The sequence below is a fragment of the Budorcas taxicolor genome, chromosome 6 (assembly GCF_023091745.1).
Source record: "Budorcas taxicolor isolate Tak-1 chromosome 6, Takin1.1, whole genome shotgun sequence".
Taxonomy (NCBI): Eukaryota; Metazoa; Chordata; class Mammalia; order Artiodactyla; family Bovidae; genus Budorcas; species Budorcas taxicolor.
The window spans coordinates 63,738,819-63,765,561 of NC_068915.1; the positions used below are offsets into that span (position 1 = coordinate 63,738,819).

General features: G+C 34.7%; 1 protein-coding gene across 2 annotated transcripts; it reads left to right on the forward strand.

The window, feature by feature from the left end:
- Positions 1 to 3,599: 3,599 nt before the first annotated feature.
- GUF1 (GTP binding elongation factor GUF1) lies at positions 3,600 to 26,598 on the forward strand. Of its 2 annotated transcripts, XM_052642056.1 has the most exons (17): positions 3,600 to 3,919; positions 5,721 to 5,832; positions 6,001 to 6,149; positions 6,434 to 6,514; positions 7,429 to 7,506; positions 9,168 to 9,251; positions 14,134 to 14,198; positions 14,936 to 15,139; positions 16,605 to 16,744; positions 17,866 to 17,989; positions 18,346 to 18,478; positions 19,294 to 19,437; positions 20,357 to 20,490; positions 22,879 to 22,980; positions 23,976 to 24,095; positions 25,064 to 25,100; positions 25,902 to 26,598. In XM_052642056.1, exons 1-17 carry the CDS (start codon positions 3,755 to 3,757, stop codon positions 26,037 to 26,039), a joined length of 2,010 nt encoding a protein of 669 aa, XP_052498016.1. In that variant the 5' UTR covers positions 3,600 to 3,754; the 3' UTR covers positions 26,040 to 26,598. The 2 variants fall into 2 exon arrangements, with proteins under 2 accessions (XP_052498016.1, XP_052498017.1); XM_052642057.1 differs by lacking the exons at positions 25,064 to 25,100; positions 25,902 to 26,598 and having other exon boundaries at positions 23,942 to 24,017.
- Positions 26,599 to 26,743: the final 145 nt, after the last annotated feature.

Sequence of the window (26,743 nt, forward strand, 5' to 3'; positions counted from 1 at the left end):
AGGAGCGTCCCAGACGGGAGGTCTGCCGTCTATGGGGTCGCACAGAGTCGGACACGACTGAAGCGACTTAGCAGCAGCAGCAGCATTACTGCTAGACGTCTAGAAAGTTTATCTTAAGTGATTTAAAAAATTTTTTGAATGAGGCTTAAAACTTCCAATCCAATTCTAAGAATATAAAGAAATACCATGTTACAAAAAAAAGCTAGAAATTAATGTGATAGAGTATTATTAACTAAAGATTTTGTTCAATTTTCAGAAAATTTTTATGCTAGTGTCCATTATTTGTTTTCATACCTTATTCAAGACTCCACAGTGCATTTAATTGCATTGAGCAGCTTCAGCTGTATGCAACAAAATTTGGTAAACTCTCTTTACATTTTCATTCTATTACAAATATTTTCTATTTCCTTGTGGCATCTTAGACACAGCTATCATTTAAAAGTGGACATAATTTCCAAATACACGGGATTTTTAAAGTATTTTTGATAGTAATTTCTCATTTTGATATTAATTTCTCATTTAAATGGTTTTCTTCTCTGCAATCACACTCTCTGTTTTTTCAGTCTTCTAACTTTATTGAGATTTCAATGGCTTAGTTAAAGATTTCTCTTGGTAAAAGTCACACTGCACTTGAAATTATGTGGGTTATTTTAAAATATTTTTTGATATTGAACTCTAAAATAATACCAAGTGATATGAGAACAGATTCTGTATGATCTCAATAACTTTAGACAATCAAATATTTGTACCGGGTCTTACATCCCTGGATATGTTCCAGTGTTTCCTAGTTTACAGTCTATGGGAACTTAAATAGAATTTGTATCCTACTGTTGTGTGAAAACTGTATGAATCTTAATTATGTTTAATTCATTCATAGTATTTTTTGGTTTACTATATCTTTCTACTTTTCTGTATTTTCATTATATTAATTTTTGAGAGTTTGATATTAAAACTCCAACTAAAAATCTTATCTGCTTAAAAAGTAATTGTAATATACAGTGGAACTATATGTAACTTTGTTCTGTATTTTCCAAGTCTCCTGCAAATTTATTTTCATTAAAAAAATAATAAAGTCTTTAAACAGGTAATTAAGTTAAAAAATGGTCATTAGAGTGGGCCCAAATATAGTACAACTGATATCCCTATCAGAAGAGATAAAGAAGGGACAGGTATTGAGAAAAGACCACGTGAAGACACAGGAAGAGGATCCTCATTTATAAGCAAAGGAGGGAGGCCTCAGAAGAAACTAACACTGCTGACATGTTGATCTTGAACTTGTAGCCTCCAGAACTGTGAGAAAATAAATTTGTTTAGGCCACCCAGTCTACAGTGCTTTGTTATTATAGCCTTAGCAAACAAATAGACCCTTTAAATGCCTTTAAAAGCATAAACAAAACAGCTGTGGTTTAGTGTACTATGCGAGACTGTAGCTTCCCTATTAAACATTCATTGTATGGGGAAATAAGCCTTGGCTTATGTGAGTTTTTAATTATGTGTGCTCTTCAGAAATCCTTGCCTCAAGTAAAATGCCACTGTTCCAAATTCTGGCCTTGTTTCTTTTCTCAGTATTAACTCAATATGTCATACCTTTTTACTCATTTATCCTCACTCAGCAGAGCTTTTTGGGCATGGTTAAGGGTGTTGATGCCGAGGCCAGTAACTAAATGTACAACTTAGGCAGTTACTTAAAAAGCTAGCGCCATATTTTTTTCTCAGATATGTGTACTACAGAAAGAATCATAAGAGTACCTGCATTAGCGTCCTCTGTAAGGATTAAATGAGTTGATATATACAAAGTGTATATATAGTACGTGCAATTATTCTGGAAATGATCACTCTGCTTGATTAGGCTCCAGTTATCTCTTTCAGAAAAACTTTATAACCTTCAAGGCCCAGGGGGGGAAAAAAATGAAACCTCAATTCTGAAACTTCAATGATTCCACTTCCTCTTTATTCCTAGGTTCAGTGCTAAATCATTTTGTGTTATCAAAGGTATTATAGAGGTTTGAGCTTTGATTTTTAGTAATCTGGATTCAAACATAAATTTTTTTCCATTTATCTATTATACAATTTCAGATAATTTGTCTAATTTGTCTGAGTTTCCACATCTAGCACATTACATGACACAGTGATGTTCAGTATTTTTTTTTAATAAACATGTGTTTCATCTGTGGATCTAGGAGTATAATGTCAACTACCTAACATACTGCAGTATTCCCAAAGTGTGGGAGTAGTGAAGGTACCAAGATTATTCTGGTGAGACACAGACTGACACTAAGGACACTGAACCATACAGAGAAAATCCGCCTTTCAATTTTATTTCAATACTTCTGATTATGTCAAGAAGAAAACTCTCATTTTGGTGCTATGTTTTCAAATTCCTTAATGCTTGTTAATTTCCAGTTTTAATCAAGAAAGATTCTGAGCCTTTATCAGGTAACATCTATTGAAACTGAATCACATTTTTTATTAATTATACTTATTTTTACTTTTAAATTTGTGACAGCTAACAGCTCTTTTTCCACTTACAGAAAATAATACATTTTTCTTCTTTTAAAAGAAACCCATTCAAGTGTAAGAGGTAAATTGATTTAAAGAAAAATGTTATGGATATAATAGAGGTGTGAGGACATGGTGAAAATCACTAAGGATAATAAGTAACTTACTGAAGTTTCAGGCAACTAACTTATATGAACTATATTAGGAATGATTGTGCTCAATACATTTCAAGGTGGTTCTTAAGTTCACTCTCTAACAAAGAAGAGAGTAGCAAATTGTGATGTACAGTTACTGTTTTAATATATATAGCAGTCCCCTAAATGAACTAGAAACAATATAATGGTGAACTCAACAGGTGCCGCTTTTCCCCCTGAATATTGCGAAAAAGAACATGGGGCGAGGGGGGCAGGGGCCGCTGGGCGACACTAGACACTGTCTTATTATCTCTTATCTTTATCCTTAGCCAGAACTCTCTTCCCTGCAAGGTAAACATTGTTTAATTAGTAACCCAAAGGTCACGAAAACTCCAGGACTTTCAGGATGCAACTTTTTTCCACTTTCACTTCCGGCCCAAATTTTCCTAGGATACATTGTTGTTTAGTTGCTAAGTCATGTCTGACTCTTTTGTGAACCCATGCACTGTAGCCCACCAGGCTCCTCTGTCCAACGGATTTCCCAGGCAAGAATGATGGAGTGGGTTACCATTTCCTTCTCTGGGGAAGCTTCCCAACACAGGGATGGAACACGCCTCCGATGCATTAGCAGGCAGATTCTTCTCCGGTGAGCCACCAGGGAAGCCCTAAGATATATTATTGCTATCAATTTTACTGCCCGTTTCCATTCAGATGCATTTCAACATTAGCGATGTTGCAGGCAACATGGAGAATGCAGCAGTAATTTTAAAAGTTACTCTAGTATGTTGCCATCTGGCAGTTGGTTAAAAAGCAACCTTCTCTTAGGAGGACAACTCGCACCGCGCTAAACCTTCGCTCAAGCGATCGCGCTGACGTATGCAGACGTCACGACGTAATGCGTCGTGCAAACGTCTGCGAGCGGCGCTGTTCTCGGTCGTCTGGTCCCTGCAGCTAGATGTGGCGTGTTGGCTCCTCACGTTTTTTTCCGCGGGTGGCCGAAGTGTGTTTGAATCCTGTCCGCCACCTCTTAGCGAGGGGGCAGTTTTGAAGAAACCGGAGCCTGGGGTGATGGCGCCATTGCGTCCCGGGACCTTCTCCTGACGCCTCCGCTGCGCAGGGGAATGTGGACGCTTGCAGGTCAGGGTTGGTGGCGCGGACGCGCGCTCGCGGCCTGGGTCACCCAGGCGGCGCGTAAGGGGCTTCTCTGGCCTCACCTCGCGCCGGCCCGGGGGACTGCAGCCGAGTCCAGGCCTCCGGACCGGCGCTACAGCTCTGCAAACCGCAAGGTGACCGCCTTGAGTCATTCACATTTTAAACCTAGGGAGGGTGCTCCTGGTGAATTAGTGAGGGCTTCTTAGTACTGACTACTTGAGAATGCAAGTTGCACTGTTGTGAGGGAGGCAGGGCTCGGAGCGCGGGGGTGCGCTTCCGTTTCGGACCACAGTGCTCACCAGTGTGACCTTTCCTCATTGGTAATATCAGGATCTTTGTTTATGCGAGGGATTGTTCTCAGCATGTATTTAGTTTTAAAAGCGTATTGAGGAAGCTTCTAGTTAAGTTTTCTTGCGACTTTTTAGCCACGTGACCTAGGCAAGTTACCTGACCTTTCTCTGTTTCTTCGTTTGTTGAATGAGATGCTTATAAAAAAACGTTGAGTGGCTGTGAGACTTGCGCGAAGTGAGGCATAGAACGTTTAGTTCAATACCTAGAATCTAAGAGGTGCTGGGTATGCCTTAGCTTCTTTTTATTATTTCCTCTTAACTCAGCTAGAGCAGACGCGTGCTCATTCTGTCCCCGTGGTGGGGAGGTGGGGCTTTTTGCTCCTCAGTGAACGACCGACTCTGCGGTCCCACGGACTGTAACCCGCCAGCTTTTCTGTCCACAGAATTTTCCTGGCAAGAATCCTGGAGTAGGTTGCCATTTCCTACTTCATAGGATCTTGGTGAACAAGGCACGGAAACCGCGTTTCTTGTGTTTCTTACACTGGCAGGATTCTTTACCACTGGCGCCACCTGGGAAGCTTCAGCGACCCTAAAACTATACTTCGTTATAGTTGTGAAGAGAAACGGTTTAGGCAGTAAAGTACTTGAATGAAAGTTATGAGTAACTGGAGAAAGAAAAAGACTATCATTATTCAGTTTTACTCTTTTCTAAAATGCCTGTAGAATGGATTTATGTTGCAATTGTAAGACTAAAAACGGTGCAGTACCTTTTGAATGATGGATGGAAAAATCACAGGGCAGACAATTCAGGTTTAGATTTTTGCAGAATATCTTTCAGGTATAGTTGCACTTGTATTGAAGCGCTTACTGGAATAAAAAAAGGAAACAACCTCATGAAAATTTTGTATTTCGTTGTAATTTCACTTTTTTTTCTCATTATGAGATAAATTTGATTGGAAAAGTGAAACTTTCTGGGTCCAAAAAAATGACATATTCTATGTGCAACTGAAAATCACAAATTAACTTTTTAAAGTACTTTAAAAATTTAAGTGGAAAGTGAGCCTTTTTTTCCTGATAATATAATTTTTTCCCCTTCTCTCTCCAGAGAAGTTGTTAAGTAACAAAGTCATCTAAATTAAACTTTTGAAGGCTCTGTTAGGAGCACAAATTTCTAAGTAGACCTGACTCTGTTGATTAAATATGTGATGGGGGCCAAAAAAAATTTTTTTTTCTTTCAGCTTCTCTGTAGCTTTTTTTAGTTCAAGAAATTTTGTTAGACCAGGTGCTCTAAGGCTGTAGAGGAGTTCTAAGTATCTTGTGTTCTCCATTTGTGAAAATACATTCAGCTCCTTTGAAATGGTGAAAATATTATAAGGGACTTTTGTTTACCATATGGTCTGTATATGGTCATATAGCCTTTGTCAGTAAAACTAATGTATTTGATGGGCCCTGTTGTAATCCATTGCTTGTAATATGACTTTAACCATACATCTCTTTACTGTCAGAGAAATAATATAAACAATATGAATGCTATAAATAAAGTTGTTAAAAGAAGACTAAAAGAGTAGTCTTTTATTTAGTGTACTTGTTTCATATTGTAGACAATTTATACTCATAAATGTAATATTTCCTTCCCCTTTTCTAGGAAAAAATTGATATGTCTTGTTTTCCCGTTGAAAACACTAGAAATTTCAGTATCATTGCACATGTGGATCATGGCAAAAGTACTTTAGCAGACAGGCTCCTGGAACTAACAGGTATTTTCATTTTATAGTCTACACCTAATTAATAGCAATGAGTAATTGATAGTTACTTTTACTAGCATACTTTTACTATGTTTTTTAAAATTTTGGTTTTAAGTTTATATGCAGTATTGTCTATTTTTGAAAGCTTATAGAAATATCAATACACATTTCTCTTTTTAGGGGCAATTGATAAAACAGAAAATAATAAACAAGTTCTTGATAAATTGCAAGTGGAACGAGAAAGAGGAATCACTGTTAAAGCACAGACAGCATCTCTCTTCTATAACTACGAAGGAAAGCAGTACCTTTTAAATCTTATCGATACACCAGTAAGTTTTAATATCAATTTTGTCTCTGTTGTTAAAGTCAGCTTTGTATTAATAGTACAAGCAAATCCTTTTTTTCAGTTTTTAAACTGAACATTAAACACTTCACTTTGCTTTTTTTTTTCCTCTGTGTTCTTAGGTTAGTGAAATTATTTCACAAGAACAGGCTACAAAGAAGCTTAATAACTTTTTATTCAGTGGAGTCAGTAGATTTGCCAAAATGCCTCTCCCTAAGAAACATTTAAACTCTTTAACATTTAGAGGTTTTAATATTTTTTGTTTCTCAGGGTCATGTTGATTTTAGTTATGAAGTATCCAGGTCACTCTCTGCTTGCCAAGGTGTTTTACTTGTGGTTGATGCAAATGAGGTAGGTACATTTAATTTTATATGATGTGATATGCTGTTTTGTTGTTCCAAGATTTTTCTTTTAAGATGTTTGGAAATAGAATTTTTGTGTTTGAAGAAAGTAAGAATTATTTTATTATTTAACCAAAATTATGTTTTGGTCTTGTTAATTTTAAGTTTTATTACACTAAAATGGCCTGTGAAATTGACTAATTCATCCTTTAAAATTTTTAAGCTCATCAGAGGAATGGTTCAAAAGATTTTGGAAGTATGTCATATATACATCCTACCAAAAAAAACCTCCCAGTTTTAAGCACTTCTTAATCTGTGGTTTCAGTTTTTAGCAGAACTAGAAAATCTATCTTTGATGTCATTTTGGGTGTTTTTAAGGTAATAATTTGAGAAATGTTACATTTAAAGAAACATGTCAATAACATTACCAAGTTCTCTGTTGTGAACATAACCATGAAAACATACTGAGGAGATAGTATAAGAGCCATGATATACTATTTATAGTAAGCTTTTGATATACTTCAGTATTCATGGACTTTTCATTCAAAACCCAAGGATTTTTTTGTTGTGTTAAATCCTCCCTAATCCTGTCAAGGACAGTCAATCTCTACCTTAACGTACATATACTTGGCTTTATAAAATATGTCTCATAGTCCTTTAGGAGGCTTCGAGGTCCTTAAGGATCCATGTGTTACTGCTTTGTTTCCAAAGCTTAACACAGTACCCTCTAAAAAATGTTTCTAAAACTGAAAGGAATTTTCACAGGGAATGATCCAGATGCATAGAAGTATAGATACCATAGTTTGCCTTGTACCTTTGCTTTTGATGAAGATGTGTGGAATGGTCTTAAATTTCAGCTTTTGTGATAGATAATAGAATGATTATCTTAGTGTCTTGTGTCTTCTTGTTTGCTGTTCTTCATAGGGTATTCAAGCCCAAACGGTAGCGAATTTTTTTCTTGCCTTTGAAGCACAGCTATCAATAATTCCAGTTATAAACAAGGTAATTTGTTAGCACAACAGTGCCATTTATTATTTTACTTTCTAAAGGTAAATTTAGTGTTTGAGTATCACTTGTACTATTTTTTATATGAAAATCTTCAGGTATTTATTAAATGGAATTAACTATTGAACATCATGGAGGTTGACACAAAACTCCTGTGCAGTCAAAAATCTGCATGTAACTTTTGACTTCACACAGACTTAACTACTAATATCCTCTTATTGACTACAATCTTACCAATAACTTAAACAGGCTGTTAACACATACTTTGTATATTATATGTATTGTATATAGTGTTCTTACAATAAGATAGAGAAAATGCTAATCAAATCATAAAGAGGAGAAAATACATTTACAGTACTGTTTATCAATACCCTGAGTTTACATCATCTTTTATAAGGTGAATCCTCTCTCAGTACTCACATCAGTATTGTCTTATGTGATAACAAAACACCATAGATGTTATATGTATTACTGACACTAAACGTCAACAATTAAAAGATAACGTGAAAAGGAACTTCACATTTATTTATAGGTAAATGATAGATGCATTGATAACAATGAAGCAGAAATATTGCTTTATGCTATGACATTATGTGACTGCTTCATGGTAACCTAGTGTATACACTAAGGAAAGATTCATTAAAGTTTTTATAGTATACAATATTATAGTCACATTCATAACAGTATTGGAAACATTGTTACAGTAAAAAATGTTTATCTGTAATTATAGGCTGATATTTTCTCTAATTATGAGAGGCATACTGAATGGTAATGTAATTCCTTGAAAGCAAAGTTATAAAACTGAAAGCCAGCACATTATTAATTTTATGTTAAATATCACTTATGCCTTTGTTAGGGATAAGCTATCCACCTCAATACAAGTCTTGCACCTGATACTCTACAAGTGTAGTTTTACATATTTATTGAAAAAAATCTGCAGATAAGTGGGCCCATGCAGTTGAAACTCTTTATTATTCAAGGTCAGTTGTATATTGGGATTTCTTTGAATTGCATATGATAAAATTTCAACTCTAACTCCTCTATCCTGGCATGTAGTTGAGAAGATAGTCTCCCTGAATTACATGGAGCGATGGAGAGGCTGTTTCTGTAGGAAAGGGCAGGGCAGGCCAAATAGTCTGTTAAACTAAACTGTAGAGGAAAAGAAAAGGACATTATGAAGTAGGATGAAACAGTGTAACACAGGATGCTTAACAGTTAAGTGCTAAACTGAGAACAGTGTTGATAAAGCTTAACTTTTATGTTTTAAAATTAATCAAGAATCTTAATTAATCTGCTTTGCATTCAGTTTTATTTTTTGATATTGAAGATAGGTTTAAAGGGAGCAAAGAAAGACAGTTTGTTGTTATAAGCTATATATAACATAAAATCAGTGTACATGATGTTGTTATTGATCTCTTTGGCTCTGAGTAGCTAATGACCTCAATTTCTTGCTTGCTTTGCTGTCTGCCTTCTAATTTCAGTGGCCATGAGTGTTAAAATTTTATTACCTTTTTGTCATTTTTCTTTCAATACTTTTGAAAATAAAATTGTTAAGGGGTCAGTTAGTTCAAAAGCAAGTATGCGTCTATCTCCAAATATTAATATGTAATACATTTTAATTTCATTATATTAAGATGTGGTGATTTTTTTCTTTTAAGATAGATTTGAAGAATGCTGATCCTGAAAGGGTTGAAAAACAAATTGAAAAGGTGTTTGATATTCCAGGTGATGAATGTATTAAGGTAAATTTTTTTTTTAGAAGACTTGATTTTACTTTCCAAACTGTCAGGTAATTGGCTTAAGTAAAATTTCATAGTATTTGATAGCACATCATTATTATATTGTGTAATTATAATATTATAGTTTTACAAAGTTCTTTTCACTGATATTTCACTTGATCTTTGCCAAAAATCCTTACTACATGGTTAGGACAGATAGAAATTTCTCTTATGATACAGTTGAAAGGATGAAAACTGAAAGATTTTATCACTTTATAGATCTAGTTAGCTAATGTGCCAGGACTAAAATGTAGGTCTTTTGCAACTCTTTGTAATATTTCTAATATGCCATTTTGCCTCTGTGGAAATATTTTCCTTGAAGAGTAGGGTCAGACTAATTTCAAGGCATCGTAGATATCATTCTTAGAACTATATTTAATGTAAATCAAAGTTGATAATATTTTAAATTAAAATTTTTAAATCTACCTTTTAAATGATAGTTGAGTGTTAAATCAGTTCAGCTCAGTCACTCAGTTGTGTCCGACTCTTTGCAACCCCATGGACTGAAGCACATCAGTCTTCCCTGTCCATCACCAACTCCCAGAGCTTACTCCAACTCACGTCCATCAAGTTGGTGATGCTATCCAGCCATCTTATCCTCTGTCGTCCCCTTGTCCTCCTGCCTTCAATCTTTCCCAGCATAAGGGTCTTTTCCAGTGAGTCAGTTCTTCACATCATGTGGCCAAAGTATTGGAGTTTCAGCTTCAGCATCAGTCCTTCCAGTGAATATTCAGTACTGCTTTCCTTTAGGATTGACTGGTATGATTTCTTTGCAGCCCAAAGGACTCCCAAGAGTCTTCTCTAACACTACAGTTCAAAATATCAATTCTTTGGCACTCAGCTTTCTTTATAGTTCAACTCTCACATACATACTTAACTATTGGAAAAACCATAACTTTGATTAGACAGCCCTTTGTCGGCAAAGTAATGTCTCTGCTTTTTAACATGCTGTCTAGGTTGGTCATAGCTTTTCTTCCAAGGAGCAAGTGTCTTTTAATTTCATGGCTGCGGTCACTATGTGCAGTGATTGTTAAATAGCCATAGCTAAACTGTACTATTCTACATGCTTGTGTAGTAAGTATATCAGTGTAATAATGTTTAGCTTTTATTTTCAGGCTTGTTTAACTTTTGAAAAAGCAAGTTTCAGCTGATGAAGTGGATTTTTTGCTTGTTTTTTAAACTTTAACACATTGGTTGGTTATATACAACTTGGAAAAAGCAATAATTTTTTTTCCTTGGATACATACATAGAATTTAATGTTTTTTATTAAGAGGGACCTCATTGTAAGGCAGTCCTGAAATTATGGTATCATGACTGGAATTATGTTAAAGTATATTTAGCTGAAAATTCATTCATACACTTAATTTGGTGTGTCCCAGCTAGGGATGAAGCAGTGAACAGTACAGGCAAGACATCTGTCTTGTTTTTATATTCTACTTGGGGAGGCACTCATTAAATAAAAAAGAAGGAAGTATAGTAATTAGTGAATGAGACCAATGTTTTCAAGGAACATTCGACAGAGTGTATTGTTCCAGGTAGAATGACCATACCTAACTGAAAAAAAGTCTTTTTCTTAGAGAAGAGCTATGATGCAGAATAACTTAGGGAATTTTTCTCTGATGAACTGAGACTTGAAGAAAAAAAAGAATGGGAGAAATAATTTCTGAAAGAGAAAAGAGCAAGTGTAAAGGCTTGGAATGTTTGGGAAGGTTTGACATGTTTAAGGAACAGAAAGAAGGCAAGTTAGATGAGATGGCTTTGTAGGGAGAGGCAGGGGTCAAGTTATTCTGGGATTCTTGCTGTGCTAAAGAGTTGAAAACTTTTAAGATAATGAAAGGATTACAAAGCAAGAGAGGAAAACTGATCATTCAGAGACTGGATCAGTAAAGGGTAAGAAAAGATACAGGGCAACCAGTTTGCAGTAGTAGTCCAGGGGCAAAATGGTGGTGGCTAAGTATGTGATGCTGATATTTTAATAAGTGGCCAAATTTGATGTGTGTTTTGTGGATATGGTAGATTTTGCTGGTGTGTTATGTGTTCAGTTCAGTCGTTCACTCCTGTCTGACTGTATGGGACCCCATGAACTGCAGCACGCCAGGCCTCCATGTTTATCACCAACTCCCGGAGTTTACCCAAACTCATGTCCATTGAGTTGGTGATGCCGTCCAACCATCTCATCCTCTGTCGTCCCCTTCTCCTCCTGCCTCCAATCCTTTCCAGCATCAGGATCTTTTCCAATGAGTCAATTCTTTGCATCAGATGGCCAAAGTATTAGAGTTGCAGCTTCAACATCAGTCCTTCCAATGAACACCCAGGACTGATCTCCTTTAGGATGGACTGGTTGGATCTCCTTGCAGTCCAAGGGATTCTCAAGAGTCTTCTCCAACACCACAGTTCAAAAGCATCAATTCTTTGGGACTCAGCTTTCTTTATAGTCAAACTCTCACACCCATACATGACTACTGGAAAAACCATAGCCTTGACTAGATGGACCTCTGTTGGCAAAGTAATTCATGTCTGCTTTTTAATATGCTGTCTAGGTTGGTCATAACTTTTCTTCAAAGGAGCAAGTGTCTTTTAATTTCATGTCTGCAGTCACCATCTGCAGTGATTTTGGAGCCCCCCAAAATAAAGTCTGATACTGTTTCCACTGTTTCCCCATTTATTTCCCATGAAGTGATGGGACCAGATGCCATGATCTTAGTTTTCTGAATGGTGAGCTTTAAGCCAACTTTTTCACTCTCCTCTTTCACTTTCAAGAGGCTCTTTAGTTCTCTTCACTTTCTGCCATAAGGGTGGTGTCATCTGCATATCTGAGGTTATTGATATTTCTCCTGGCAATCTTGATTCCAGCTTGTGCTTCCTCCAGCCCAGCGTTTCTCATGATGTCCTCTGCATATAAGTTAAATAAGCAGGGTGACAATATATAGCCTTGACGAACTCCTTTTCCTATATGGAACCAGTCTGTTGTTCCATGTCCAGTTCTAACTGTTGCTTCCTGACCTGTATATAGGTTTCTCAAGAGGCAAGTCAGGTGGTCTGGTATTCCCATCTCTTTCAGAATTTTCCACAGTTTATTGTGATCCACACAGTCAAAGGCTTTGGCATAGTCAATAAAGCAGAAATAAGATGTTTTTCTGGAACTCTCTTGCTTTTTCAATGATCCAGTGGATGTTGGCAATTTGATCTCTGGTTCCTCTGCCTTTTCTAAAACCAGCTTTAAATCTACACAGTTTTGGCATTTGTGGAGAGGGTAGAGTCAGAGATATTTAAGTCATAGTGTGTATGTAGCATTGATGCCATAGGAATGGATGCCATTTCCTAGGGAGAAAATGTAAGTAGAAAAGAGATCCTAGAAACCATTCTACATTATTCTCAATTTGTAGAGTGTTATGAATAAGAATTTGAGAAGGATTAGAGTAGGATTCAGAAGATAAGGGTGTGAGGATTGAGTTTTCAGAAAGGTGGGAAAACATATTGTAGCAGGAGAGAAGGCAAAGAGGTTGTGGATATAGTGCAGATGGATTTGTATATTTGAATAAAGGAGTTTTTGATATCTTCTGTTTCCTTGAATGAAGTAAGAGGCGATGTTATCAAATAAGAGTGAATTGGCCACAGGGAAAGTGTGTAGATTGAAAAGGAAGGTGGTGTGAATTATCTTAATTAGTGTTAACGTGAATTTAGTAAAGGATGTGTCCTTGGACAGCCAGCAGATCTTAACTGCACATTGAGATCTGTGTCATGAACTTACAGAAACCAACCAGACCAGTTACTTGACTGTTCTCCAGTAATGTTGAGCTGCTCTGATTATAAGCATAGAAAAGGCACATAGTTGGATGCAGTTGCAGTTAAGTTTTTATTAATACCAAATGCTTATGAGAGAGAATAGAAAGTAGTTGAATGGAATGATTACCAATAGTGGGCCCTTGGAGTCTCAGCTGGGAAAAGAGGCAGGGGGGCAACATAGATAATGAAAAAAAAGTCCATTCAATAAATTAGAAATTGTGATCTTAAAGGATTGTTGCGAAGAGTGTACTAGAGTCTAAAGCATCATTCTTATTAGGAAGTAGTTTTGCCTCTCAGGAAACATTTGGCAATGTATGAAGACCTTTTATGTTGTCACGCTGGGGAATAGTGAGTGGCTGAGAATCCATGGATGCTGTTATGCATCTTGCAGTGAGCGCATAGAACAGCCCCCCAAACAAAGAGTTATCCAGGTCAAAGTGTCCTTAGTGCTGAGTTGAGAAACTCTGATCTAGAGGGACTTTGAAGGGCAAGAGGAAGAATTCAGGGAACTGAGTTTGAATAAAGATTTCAGGGATAGTTCAGTTACTGGTAATGGCATAGGTGAGTCAGATGAGCATGTTTTGAGTGTTTTGGCTGCCTTTTCAGTGTAAGAACAATAGTGGTACTATACCTTACAGTTAGCCTTAGCTGTATGCCATCCACATATATTGTTTATTCACACAGCAGCCTTGAGGTTTATGTAAAATATGAATAATCACTTTATTTGTCAATGAAGAACTTGAAGCTTGAAGAAAACATGTATTGGCTAAAGTCATGTATTACAAGTAGAGTCATAATTATAACCCAGATATTTTGAACTCTTAGTCCAGTGCTCTTTCAGTACGACAGTCAGAATGCTTTTGTAGAGAAATCAGAGAATCACCTAACCGTAATGGAAGGGCAGTTGTCAATAGATAATATGGTGTGTGCTTCCTTTTACCAGCTTTTCAAGCAAATTGATGACTTTTATTAGAGTTGTTTCTTTTTTCTAATCATACAGCTCAGTCACAGGATAGAAAAGTAAAGTCTTAAGTATTTGTTTCACATACATATTTTCAGATTTCTGCTAAACTTGGAACGAATGTTGAAAGTGTTCTTGATGCAGTCATCAAAAGGATACCCTCGTGAGTATTCTGCTGCTCTGTGTATACTATTTGTTTATCTTTAATAGTAAAAGTCCATCAGTTTGATCTGTTATTTTAACTTAGTTATTTTAACTTAGTTGTTATGACAAATATACTCTTGGTGGTCAGTGAGAATACATTTTAAATTTATATCTAGTAACACATAGAAGGCAAATACAGATAGAAAAAAAAGATAATAGGGATCTCTTAATTATTGTAACGGACTTGAATACATTGGTAATTATTGTTTTTGTTTTAATCCTGAACAAATATATTTCATCCATTTTATAAATAGTTTAAAAATGGTTATTTAAAATGTATTTAGGGTTTTCCTGGTGGCTCAGGTTGTAAAGAATCTGCCTGCAGTGCAGGAGACCTGGCTTCCATCCCTGGGTCAGGAAGATCCCCAGGAGAAGGAAGTGGCTACCCACTCCAGTATTCTTGCCTGGAGAATTCAATGGACAGAGGAGCCTGATGGGCTATAGTCCATGGGGTTGCAGAGTTGGACATAACTGAGCAACTAACAAAATATATTTAAAACTCAAGAGTGAATTAAAATGAATATAAATACAGGCATTATACCTTACAGAAAGGTCCTTTTATTTGGGCTGTCAGTTAATCTTTCTCAAGTACTAGAGTAAATTAAACATAATATTTGAGTTAGGCATTTTGTTAAGATTTTTATTTATTATTTAATTTTAAATTACTAGTATTTGTTCTTTACTTATTTTTAATAGCCCTAAAGCGCGTTGCAGAAATCCCCTGAGAGCTTTGGTATTTGACTCCACCTTTGACCAGTATAGGGGTGTGATTGCCAATGTAGCATTATTTGATGGAATGGTTTCGAAAGGAGATAAAATTGTATCTGCACACACTCAAAAGACATATGAAGTTAATGAAGTAGGAGTTCTAAATCCTAATGAGCACCCAACTCATAAACTGTAAGTAATCTGCATTAGTAATTAAAAGGCACTCGGTATGTGTTTTTGTTGCTGATTTTCTTAATTTGGTGTGTTCAGGATGATCCTAATTTGGTAATTTAGGAAAAAAAAACAAAAAACAAAACTTGACTGTTTAATGCAGCTATGTAGTGAATGCTCTTTCAGAATTTCATGGGTGAGGGACAGTAGGAATTTGATGTGTTTTTTATTCTTTTTGGCCATAACTGATTTTCTAGTTGTGACTGGGTCCAACATTGATATATTTGATTTGACAGTGAAAGAGAGAGTTCTCTCATGCATATCCATACTTGGTATCAATCTTTGATAGTTAATTTTTTTGTAGTTAGATTTTCAGCATAGAATAGTGAAGAAAACTTGATAATTATTTTGTTTAGTGTGGAATTCATGGTAAAACTTTGATTAACTAGAATTTATGGCATGAGATTAGCATAGTAGTGTACCTTATAAAACTGAGTTCTGAGTTCACTTATAAAGTATTTATTGAGTGCCTGTTCCATCAGTACTCTAGATACTAATAACAACGATTACCTTGGGCAAATAGTTTTCTAAGGTCTTTATTTCTTCATTTGTCAAATTTAAGATTGAACCAGGTCTTACTTGATGGCGTAATGTTGTATGTCTAAAACTACCACTATTTTGTCATTTTTTTATGTAATTGAAAGTTGTAAGGTTTATTGTAATTTTACTCAACTATTTCTAAAGTTTGTCTGTATTCTTATTTACTTAAGTATAGTTGATCATTACAGTATCATGTTAATTTCAGGTATACAGCATTGTGATTATTTTTACAGATTATACATCATCAAAAGTTATTACAGATAATAGCTATAATTCCCTGTGCTGTACAAAGTCTGTCTATATTCTGTCACATATATTGATCATTATTGCATCTTCAGTATGATTTTTGTATTTCATCCTAAATGTAAATTATCATATAGGAAATTTGCTTTAAAAAAACAAAAGCTGAAACTCTGAAATCTTTGGATTTGCTCTTTTCCTGTAAGAGGCACATCAAATAGGTATCAGATTTGTAGAGAGTTCACATTTTTATTTGCTAGGTTAAAACCGTTTTTGCTTTTTCTTCCTTTTTTAAAGGACATTTGTAATATAATTCACTACTAAATATCACAAGGAGTGTTTTATGTTTCTGTATCTATCAGTTTCACTATTGTTTTATATGCAGAGATGGGCAGAGTCATGAAGAAGGTCCCTAGGCTTGTGTTGCAGAGGTCCTTGGTCATGGATTGTAAGACTTGGGATGTTCTTTTGCTGACAGTTCTTAGAGCTGAGAATTAGACAGTTAACTAGAATGCAGCACCTAGTTTCAGCTTGGTGAGGTTTTGTTTGGAAAGTGCAATCATTTCTTGGAGAAGTAGAGCTAATTATGAGTATGCATAATGAAACACTAAAATAGTAAATATTTCCATGTAATAATTTTATTTAGATATGCAGGACAGGTGGGCTATCTGATTGCTGGGATGAAAGATGTCACTGAAGCACAAATAGGAGATACATTATATTTACATAAACAACCAGTGGAACCCTTGCCTGGGTTTAAATCAGCGAAGCCAATGGTATTTGCAGGTGAGGAGCTCACATATTCAAAGGATAAGGGCCAATTTATTCTAAGCAGAAATAATAATTATTAGGAATACTCACTTTAAATAATCAATTTCTGTTTAAATAACAGCTACTCTGTTTTTAAAATTTTTTTTGTGGGTATGATATTTAGGTATCAGTTAATTATATATGTATGATACAACTTTATATGGGAGATCATTTCCTCCTAAATTTAAGGACTTCTTAAAAAAATAGCTGTTTGAAACAAGCCCTCTGATAAATTAGAGGAGCACAGTAATAATGCATTTCCTTCTTGTTTCACTAGGGAGTAGGTCATTATATTTGAATACTCTTCTACATAGGGTGTTTTCATGACTAATTATCAGTCATTTTCTGAGTGCCTTCCCCTTAGCTGGCCTTTCTTTAATACTGTACCGTTGTGCTAGTGTCAGCATAGCAAAGAAGAGTGTCACCTCATGTATACATACCTTCAGAACCTGTTACTTCTGTGTGATATTACAGGCATTTGAAAAAGGAAGACCTGACTGAAGGTTATCAGATTACTCTGTGCTGGGTATCCAGTCCTTGTTTTCTCCCTTTTGTATCTCATTGGGAATTACAAATATTAATTTGTAATTAATATTAATGCCCCTGTTAAGACCAAGTCAGTCAGTCATTTAGAGTTTGAAGGACTTAAGTGGTATGAGGACTTGGGTTTGATGTGAAAGAGACACTGATGAATCAGTTTTTATTTCCATTTCTTCCTGTTATTTATCTGCTAATGGGATTTTCTTTGTGGTTGTGGGATATCTTGCACTTTTGTTTTGAAAATAAAGATGATGTATTTTCTTTTTAGGTGTAATTCCCATTGTTCTTTTTCGTTTTCCCTATACTTTTTGCAAAAGCAGAAACATCTCTTTGAATATGAATCTAGTGGTAAATTCAAAGTTTATAAAACTTGCAAAATACTTTGAAGCCAATTTAATTTAATAGTCATAGTTTTCTTAGCAAACCAATATTTTGGTCAGTGAAATACAGAAAGTAATTTAAAAGCTAACTGATTAATTTTAAACTTTGCAGCAATGCATATTAGGTTTTCTGGGCAGAGTGTCACAAGTAATAATTAGAAATCATTGTGTCCCCAGGAGTGTACCCTATAGACCAATCTGAATATAATAACCTGAAGAGTGCTATAGAAAAACTGACACTAAATGATTCCAGTGTGATGGTTCATCGGGATAATAGCCTTGCTCTAGGTGCTGGCTGGAGGTAAGCTTCAATTATGTTGTAGGATTCCATTTTTATTGAAAATAAAGTTTAAATGGCTTACTGGTTTTGACCATTTTTGAAGATCAGTTCATATTAGTGTAAAATGAACTAAAACATGTCTGTCTGTTTCTCCCTGTGGATGCTTATTGTATGGATTAGTTTTATAGCTACTTTAAATAGAATCCCAATGGAAGATTTTATCTTATTTAATGAATTTATGCTAGGTTTTAATTATGATGTGAATTGATTGAATGACTTTTGATTCCACCCTTCCCCCAGAAAATAGTAATATCAAATCAAAGAAAATAGAGCCCATGGGACATAAACATTTTGGAGTTTGGCTTTTTCTCCCTCAGGTTAGGATTTCTTGGACTTTTGCATATGGAAGTTTTCAACCAGAGACTAGAACAAGAATATAATGCCTCTGTTATTTTGACAACCCCTACTGTTCCATATAAGGCTGTTCTTTCATCAGCAAAATTGATCAAGGTACTGTTGTGAGCTAGCATACATAAGAAAACTAAATAATTATATGTGTGTGTATGTATATGCAGAATATGAGACACATTTTAGTATACCAGTAGCTGACTAGCTATTAAAACTAAATATTTATTGATTAATAGTAATAAAAGTTGAATTAACTTATGATAGACAAGTTTCTTCAGAACTAATTATGCATATTTTTCTTAACCTGATGAAATCTCCACATTATCAACACTAGTCTGTTACTAAGAGTAAAAAGTATAATTAGTTCTGAAAATACTGTTCTAAATTCAGCACAAAAAATAAGAGTGTGATTTTGGGCATAAGTAATTCATTTTAGGATTAGTAAAGCATTCTTTCCTATATGATCGTGGGAAATTTTAGATTTCAGGTTAACAGTAGAAACAATATTGTATTCAATGTAAGTTACAATATATTTGTTTTAAACAAATATTAACTTTAGCATCTGTAAATATTTTCCAACAGATTAACTTAGGAAACTAATTACAGTGATGTACATGGGACAGATTGAAATGTATTCTTATATCATATTTTTTCTAAGTGGTATATAAAATGATTTTAGTAAATATCAATAATCAGAATATATTAATAATTGTTATTAAATATTATTTTGGGGAGTTTTTCTCTCTTGAATCTAAAGTGTGATAAGATAATATTCTAACCTTTAGGAATTCTTTTGTTTTTTATTAATTCCAACACATTTAATAACAAAAATTCTAACCTATATTAGTAGCAAATTTAAAAACATGGTAACTACTAAGATTTCTTTTTAACTATTGGTGACTTTTCTTATTTTTTAGGAATACAGAGAAAAGGAGATTACAATCATCAATCCTGCACAGTTCCCTGAGAAGTCAAAAGTAACAGAATATTTGGAGCCAGTTGTTTTGGGCACCATTATCACACCAGATGAATATACTGGGAAAATAATGATGCTTTGCCAGGTATAAATGTAATACAGTTTGATATAAAAGTACATTTTAGTCTTCTCAAACAGTGGTACCCAGCTTAGGTTTTGAATGATTTCTGTCTCTACAGAGCCTGTTGAATTGAACAAAAGAAATTTTCATAAAGATCTTCATATATTTTATGTTTAGATATACATACATATAATTACAGTATTTTTGACTTTTAAATAAGAAAACAGAGCCAGAATTTTTGATCATCTTGAATTTATATTTTAGCTTAAAGCAGAGAAATTTGATGCTTTTTTTCATCTTGAGTAGCTAAAAATATAGTTTCCTTTTACCTTTTTTGACTATTTGGAATTGGGTATTATTTGAAAGATAATTACAATACTTTAGCTTTAGAGACCTTTGATTGAAAGGTATTCCTCATTTTGCTTTAGTTCTTGCCACATTATAATAAATGATTTAATCCATAAATTTGATATAGTCATGAGAAAGTACATATTTAAAATATTCTGACATATTGGAAAGAACTCTCAAGTGATGACTAGTGGACTTGAATTTTTATTGTCTTGTCCCATAAAAGATGTAACTTTAGTCGCTTAATTTCTCTGGATCTAAATTTCTTTTATTTGTAAAATAAGAAATCAGAGCTTGACTCCACCTGTAGCTAATTTGATTTATTGTTAAGTGGAATATTGTATAATTTAAAAAGAGACTTATTTGATTAAAAACAAAAGGTTAAAAGTTTTGGTAGGAAGTATATTATAATTGAAATACAAAATGGTTCTCCCTGTATTATAAATATTTGTCAGCTGTTTTTATTGGACCATTAAAGAAATATTCCTTCATTTTGCCCACTCTTTAAAGTTGATAATTGACATCTGTCTATATTTATTAAATAAATAATTATGTAAATAAGTTATCATTCAAGCCATTTTCCTTCCCTTTTCAGGCTCGAAGAGCAGTTCAGAAGAATATGATGTATATTGATCAAAATAGAGTAATGCTTAAATATCTCTTCCCTTTGAATGAAATTGTGGTGGATTTTTATGATTCTTTGAAATCTCTGTCTTCAGGATATGCTAGGTAAAAATTTAATGGGAAACTCAAATATCTGGACAGTTTTTTTTCAGTATTGACCAGCAGGTGTTTACTAGTATTCCACTTACTTAATCTTGGTGATATAGTGACAGAAATTTTCATGGCCTCTTCATAAGAAATGTACTCTTGTAAGTTGATTAAAAATTGCATGTTATTTGAAAAAGCTACTGTGACCTAAGTGGCACTTTTAAAATGTATTTGAATGTTAAATAATCATAGGAGTATTTGTGTACATTTGGAAAATAGAAGTGCTTGTTTAGAGAAATGGTAGGTGTGCCCCTATTTGTAAACACTTCAATAACTTGTTCTTCCTAGGAGTAAGTAGTCTGCATAATGAAACCCGTTATCTTATCCCATAAAAGTACATGGAGGAATAGCCCGTTAGAATTAAAGGGAGAGTAGAGCATTGTGGGGGTGTTTTTTGTTAGGACAAATAACTAGATGCCCCTAGTGTCCTAAAATCTTATATTAGTGGATAGCATATACTAGGATATAAAGGAAATATATAATGGGGAAGTTGACAGAAAAGTGAATGTTCACATCTGGTAAAACACATGCATACATGAATGTGTATGCATATTTAAAATTATAATTCAAAGAAAAATCCCAGCATTTTGAAGAACATGCTGCAGTGACCTGGACGTTCACTTTGTGAAATGAGCTTTTTGATGAAGCAAGTCAGCATAACTCATGATACAGTTATTTTTTCTAATTGGTCACCGAATTTTTTTTTTTAATGTCTTCTTTCAGACAAGACCTTGAGCAAATAAGTAGCGATGTAATTTAAAATGAATTGAGGCCGCATGTTGTTAAACAGTTACTATAATTAAAAGGATAATTACTAAGAGTTTATAATAGTTAACAAGTCTGTGAATTCTAGCTTGCATTTGGGTACCACTTTCTGAGTTAAGTGGTCTTAAAATCTTTTAGCTGGGAAACAACTTTCACATTGAGAGAACATGGCTTATTTTGAACTATTTAAAAATAATTCCAACTGCCAAAATTAAGTAGTCCTTATGTTCAGGAATACATGAGGATATTTTTTCATATTCTAAAAAAATTGAAATTATAAAATTTGGAAGCACAGAAAATTTTAAATCTGTGAACATAGTGAAAATCTCAGGATTATGTCTATGTCTTGTCTCTTTATATTTTGCATAGTACTTAAATGGTACCTTTGTGTAGTATATGATTAATGTTTATTGAAAAAAGAAAGGATTTGGGGAACACTTTAGACAGTAGTCAGGTTTAACTGACTGTTAGTGTCACCTTTGGAGAAGGCAGTGGCACCCCACTCCAGTACTCTTGCCTGGAAAATCCCGTGGACAGAGGAGCCTGGTAGGCTGCAGTCGATGGGGTCACAAAGAATCAGACACGACTGAGTGACTTCACTTTCACTTTTCACTTTCCACTTTCATGCATTGGAGAAGGAAATGGCAACCCACTCCAGTGTTCTTGCCTGGAGACTCCCAGGGACGGGGAGCCTGGTGGGCTGCCATCTATGGGGTCGCACAGAGTCGGACACGACTGAGGTGACAGCAGCAGCAGCAGTGTCACCTTGTGACCTTCCTGCTGAAAACCTTTCGAAGCTAAACATTTGCAACTATAGGTACTGGTTTGTTTTAGAATTACGGCAGTAGGAATGCACATGTTCTCATACATAACTGCAAAGACACGAGAGCAAAATTGAAATTTTCTTTCTCATCAGATGTTAGTTTTGTAAAACCTGTCTGTTTTGATTATTACTGTAAGCTTTGACCGTATTGTTAGAAATAGTTGACACTTATTAAATGCTTATTGTGCTTAGGTAGGCTCTGTTCTTAACACTTTTTATGTTCTAGGTATATGTATTAACTCATCATCAAAAATGCTCTGTGAAGGTTTATACTAAAGAGCCATATATGAAATTCAGAAGTCTCATTTATTAATGGCTACTTAGCACTGCCCTAGCATTGATTTAACTGGTAATAGAAAACTTAACAGAAACCCAACTCATGAGTCTGAGACTGTATATACATTCACTAGTATATACATTGTCTACAGCCAGCCAGCTTCTAGGAAGGAACTTTGGGAAGGTGACATTTCTTTCAATGTACTTTCTTAGCCTGGTTTAACAGTTTTTTTCCTTTCCCTCAGTGGGGCATGTTGATTTTTGTACCTGATTTTATAAATGTAAAAAGATACAGAAGTTTGTTCTTTACCGTGATCAGGTCGGCCCATTTATCTCAAATTTGTATGTAATTCGTTTGAAAGTTAGATTTTTGGGGAGTGATAACAGAGGAGGTAGAAAAAAGATATTTTGAAAAGAAAAACAAATGTAATCTCTCGGGAAATATAGTGTTTATGGATAACTTGGATATTTTTCTTTGTTAGTTTTGATTACGAAGATGCGGGCTACCAGACTGCAGAACTTGTAAAAATGGATATTCTACTGAATGGAAATACTGTAGAAGAGCTAGTAACTGTAGTACACAAGTAAGCTGAATAGTAACTAATTACAGAATGTGAAAGTTGCTATTTCTTTTTACTTTTTCATTTATTATTTGTTGCTCATTTTTATTTGACAGCTATATTTTGAAAATTAAAAGGTGTAATTAATTTCCATGTACTAGTTTTTCCTTCTTTTTCCATGCTTCTTTTACCAAACTGTTGACAAAAGAATAGAATTAAAATAGCCTAAAAGGATAGTGTCATGGAAAGAAATGTTTTCTTTACCATATACAACAAAGTAATGTTTTCTAAACTATGGTAGACTTAGAATTGAGAAATAAAAAATTTTTTTAAAATTTCCATTTCAAGAAATAGTGGTTGGGTAAAATAAATTATGGAACACCCATATAATAACCTATTATTTTAAGCCATTAAAAGTATATTGTAGAACAATATTTAGTGGTGTAAAAATGTCTATTAAGTAAAAAGGTAGAATATATCACAAACACTGTAATCCAAACTCTAAATAATGTAAATATGTATTCAGAAAAATAACTATAAGTATGGATATATGTTTAAAAAATATTCTAGAGTGTTTAACAGTGGTATTCTGTGGGTGAGGGAAGGGCATTAAGAATGGTTTTTATTCTCTATGTTTTTCTAGATTTTCTGTAAGAGATCATGTTATTTTTGCTGTCAGAGGTCACATATGATTCAGAGATTAAGTGGTGTTTATTAAAGAATCCACCTGCCAATGCAGGAGATGTGGGTTCAGTCCCTGGGTCAGGAAGATCCCCTGGAGAAGGAAATGGGAACTCACTCCAGTATTCTTGCTTGGGAAGTTCCGTGGACAGAGGAGTCTGGTGGGCTATAGTTCATGGGATCGCAGAGTTGGACATAATTTAGCTATTAAACAACAACAACATGATAAACAAGTTCTATTTGTACCTCCTTAATAACCTTTACATTGATTATGCATATTAACTAGAAAACTACTTTTATTTAGGATATATGAATAGCTGCATTTTTTTCTGTCTCAGAGACAAAGCATACTCTGTTGGCAAAACCATATGTGAACGTCTGAAGGATTCTCTTCCTAGGCAGCTGTTTGAGATAGCAATTCAAGCTGCCCTTGGAAGTAAAATCATTGCAAGAGAAACGTGAGTTGAAATTCATTTTTGTTCCTTGGTTGGTTTTAGCAATGATATACATAAAAAATGAAAGAATATTAAAAAATTTAACTTAACATTGCCCTAAACTTTATTCCTACTTATAGAAATGTTAATCTCTTAATTCCACTAACTTAACTAATGACTGTTACTTTGAATTACTTATATGACACTTTTGGGTGATAATTATTTGCAGTTATTTCTCTAATGTATATGGTTTAAGGAATTTTATTTCCATTCATTTTATTCAGTGACCCCACTCAACTTTCTGGTTAAGGAATTTCTGTAGTTTTTATGGTTTATCACATTTAATAGTCAGTGGTGAGATAATTGGAGAAGACAATGGCAACCCACTCCAGTACTCTTGCTTGGAAAATCCCACTGGCAGGAGCCTGGTAGGCTGCAGTCCATGGGGTCGCTAAGAGTTGGACACGACTGAGCGACTTCACTTTCACTTTTCACTTTCATGCATTGGAGGAAATGGCAACCCACTGCAGTATTCTTGCTGGGAGAATCCCAGGGACCAGGGAGCCTGGTGGGCTGCCGTCTGTGGGGTCGCACAGAGTCGGACACGACTGAAGCGACTTAGCAGCAGCAGCAGCAGCAGTGAGATAATAACCATTTTAGTATTTTTGAAAGTAGTATTTTTAAATTGAACTAGAAATGCCTTTATATAAATTTTCATCATCAAGGTCACACCAGTCTTTATTTGGGCCTCTTCGAGACTATCCCCAAAGTTTTTTTTAATTAATAAAATCTGTGTTGATATTCATTTTGAATTGTCTGTTTTATTCCAAATACATGAAATACAAGAGCATGTAAGCTATCTAATGATTGTCTTCTGGCAACTTTACATAAGTATGACCCAATCTTAGTAACTTTAGTAAAGGGGGGATTGTTTTTGAAAATAAGTACTTTTAAAAGGTATAATTGTGTACTTAAAATTTTCTCTTTTACAGTGTGAAAGCCTATAGGAAAAATGTTTTGGCAAAATGTGTATGTATCTACGTGTGTTCTTTATCTATTTTGTAAGTTTAAAATCAGAGAGGGTATAAATACCTTGGGTTTCCACTGTTGGTTTTTATAGTACTTTTTATTTCATCTATGTTTTCTTTTTAAATAGGTAAATGTCAGCTTGACTTTAATGATTGCATATTCATTTTGCTCACATTCTTAAGTATTTTCCTATCTTGTTTTTTAAAATTTCCTTATATGCAACTACCTAAGAATGTTTTCATAACAGTTATGATCAGGATAATGTTTTGATTTTTAAGGAAGAATTTGAAAACAATGACTGTCTTACAAGGGGAGTTAAAATTGAAATCCATCTCTCCTACATTAATTTGCGAAGTTTGCTGTTTCTTCTGTTAAAAAAGATTCTTAGTTATTATGAGAATTAAATGATAAATGCTTTTTCTAAATCTTTAACATTGGGACTGACACATTTAAGCCTATACAAGTTTCTGTATTAGACTACAGCTATATAATCCAAAATTTCAAGGCCTTGAATCAGTAAGGAGATTGATAGCTTTTCTTGACTTGCATAATATAGTATTGGGCTTCCCTGAGAATCTTCATCTCCTTCAAAAACAAATAAAGCACTTATCATTCTTTGAGAAGATAGTAATAGTAAATTTAGGATCTGCTAGGAAGGGAATTAGAGGTAACTTTCCAAGTGTCTACTTCATGGATAATAACTATAAAGTTGTAACTGTAATTAATTGATATCTCTAATTAATTGTAGGATTATTTTTCTATGGAGTGATTTGGACTTCAATTTCTTAAAATGTTTTTCAGTATGGTGGTGATATTACCCGAAAAATGAAGCTTTTGAAGAGACAAGCAGAAGGAAAGAAAAAACTCAGGAAAGTTGGCAATGTTGAAGTTCCAAAAGATGCTTTTATAAAAGTTCTGAAAACACAATCTGATAAATAATTGGTGGGAAAATATAAGGAATTTTCATAAATTAAAAATTGTGTATCTTTTAATTTTCCTTCAGTTCAGTTCAGTCACCGAGTTGTGTCCGACTCTGCGACCCCATGAATTGCAGCACGCCAGGCCTCCCTGTCCATCACCAGCTCCTAGAGTTCACTCAGACTCACATCCATTGAGTCAGTGATGCCATCCAGCCATCTGATCCTCTGTTGTCCCCTTCTCCTCCTGCACCCAGTCCCTCCCAGCATCAGTCTTTTCCAGTGAGGCAACTCTTCACATGAGGTGGCCAAAGTACTGGAGTTTCAGCTTTAGCATCATTCCTTCCAAAGAAATCCCAGGGCTGATCTCCTTCAGAATGGACTGGTTGGATCTCCTTGCAGTCCAAGAGACTCTCAAGAATCTTCTCCAACACCACAGTTCAAAAGCATCAATTCTTTGGCGCTCAGCTTTCTTCACAGTCCAACTCGCACATCCATACGTGACCACTGGAAAAACCATAGCCTTGACTAGATGGACCTTTGTTGGCAAAGTAATGTCTCTGCTTTTTAATATGCTATCTAGGTTGGTCATAACTTTTCTTCCAAGGAGTATCTTTTAATTTCATGTTAATTTTCCTTAGTAATTATAATATGTTGAACACAACAGAAGGAAAATTATAAAATTTGCTTGTTACCTTCAAGGTTTTCAATTTTAAATAAGCTCTT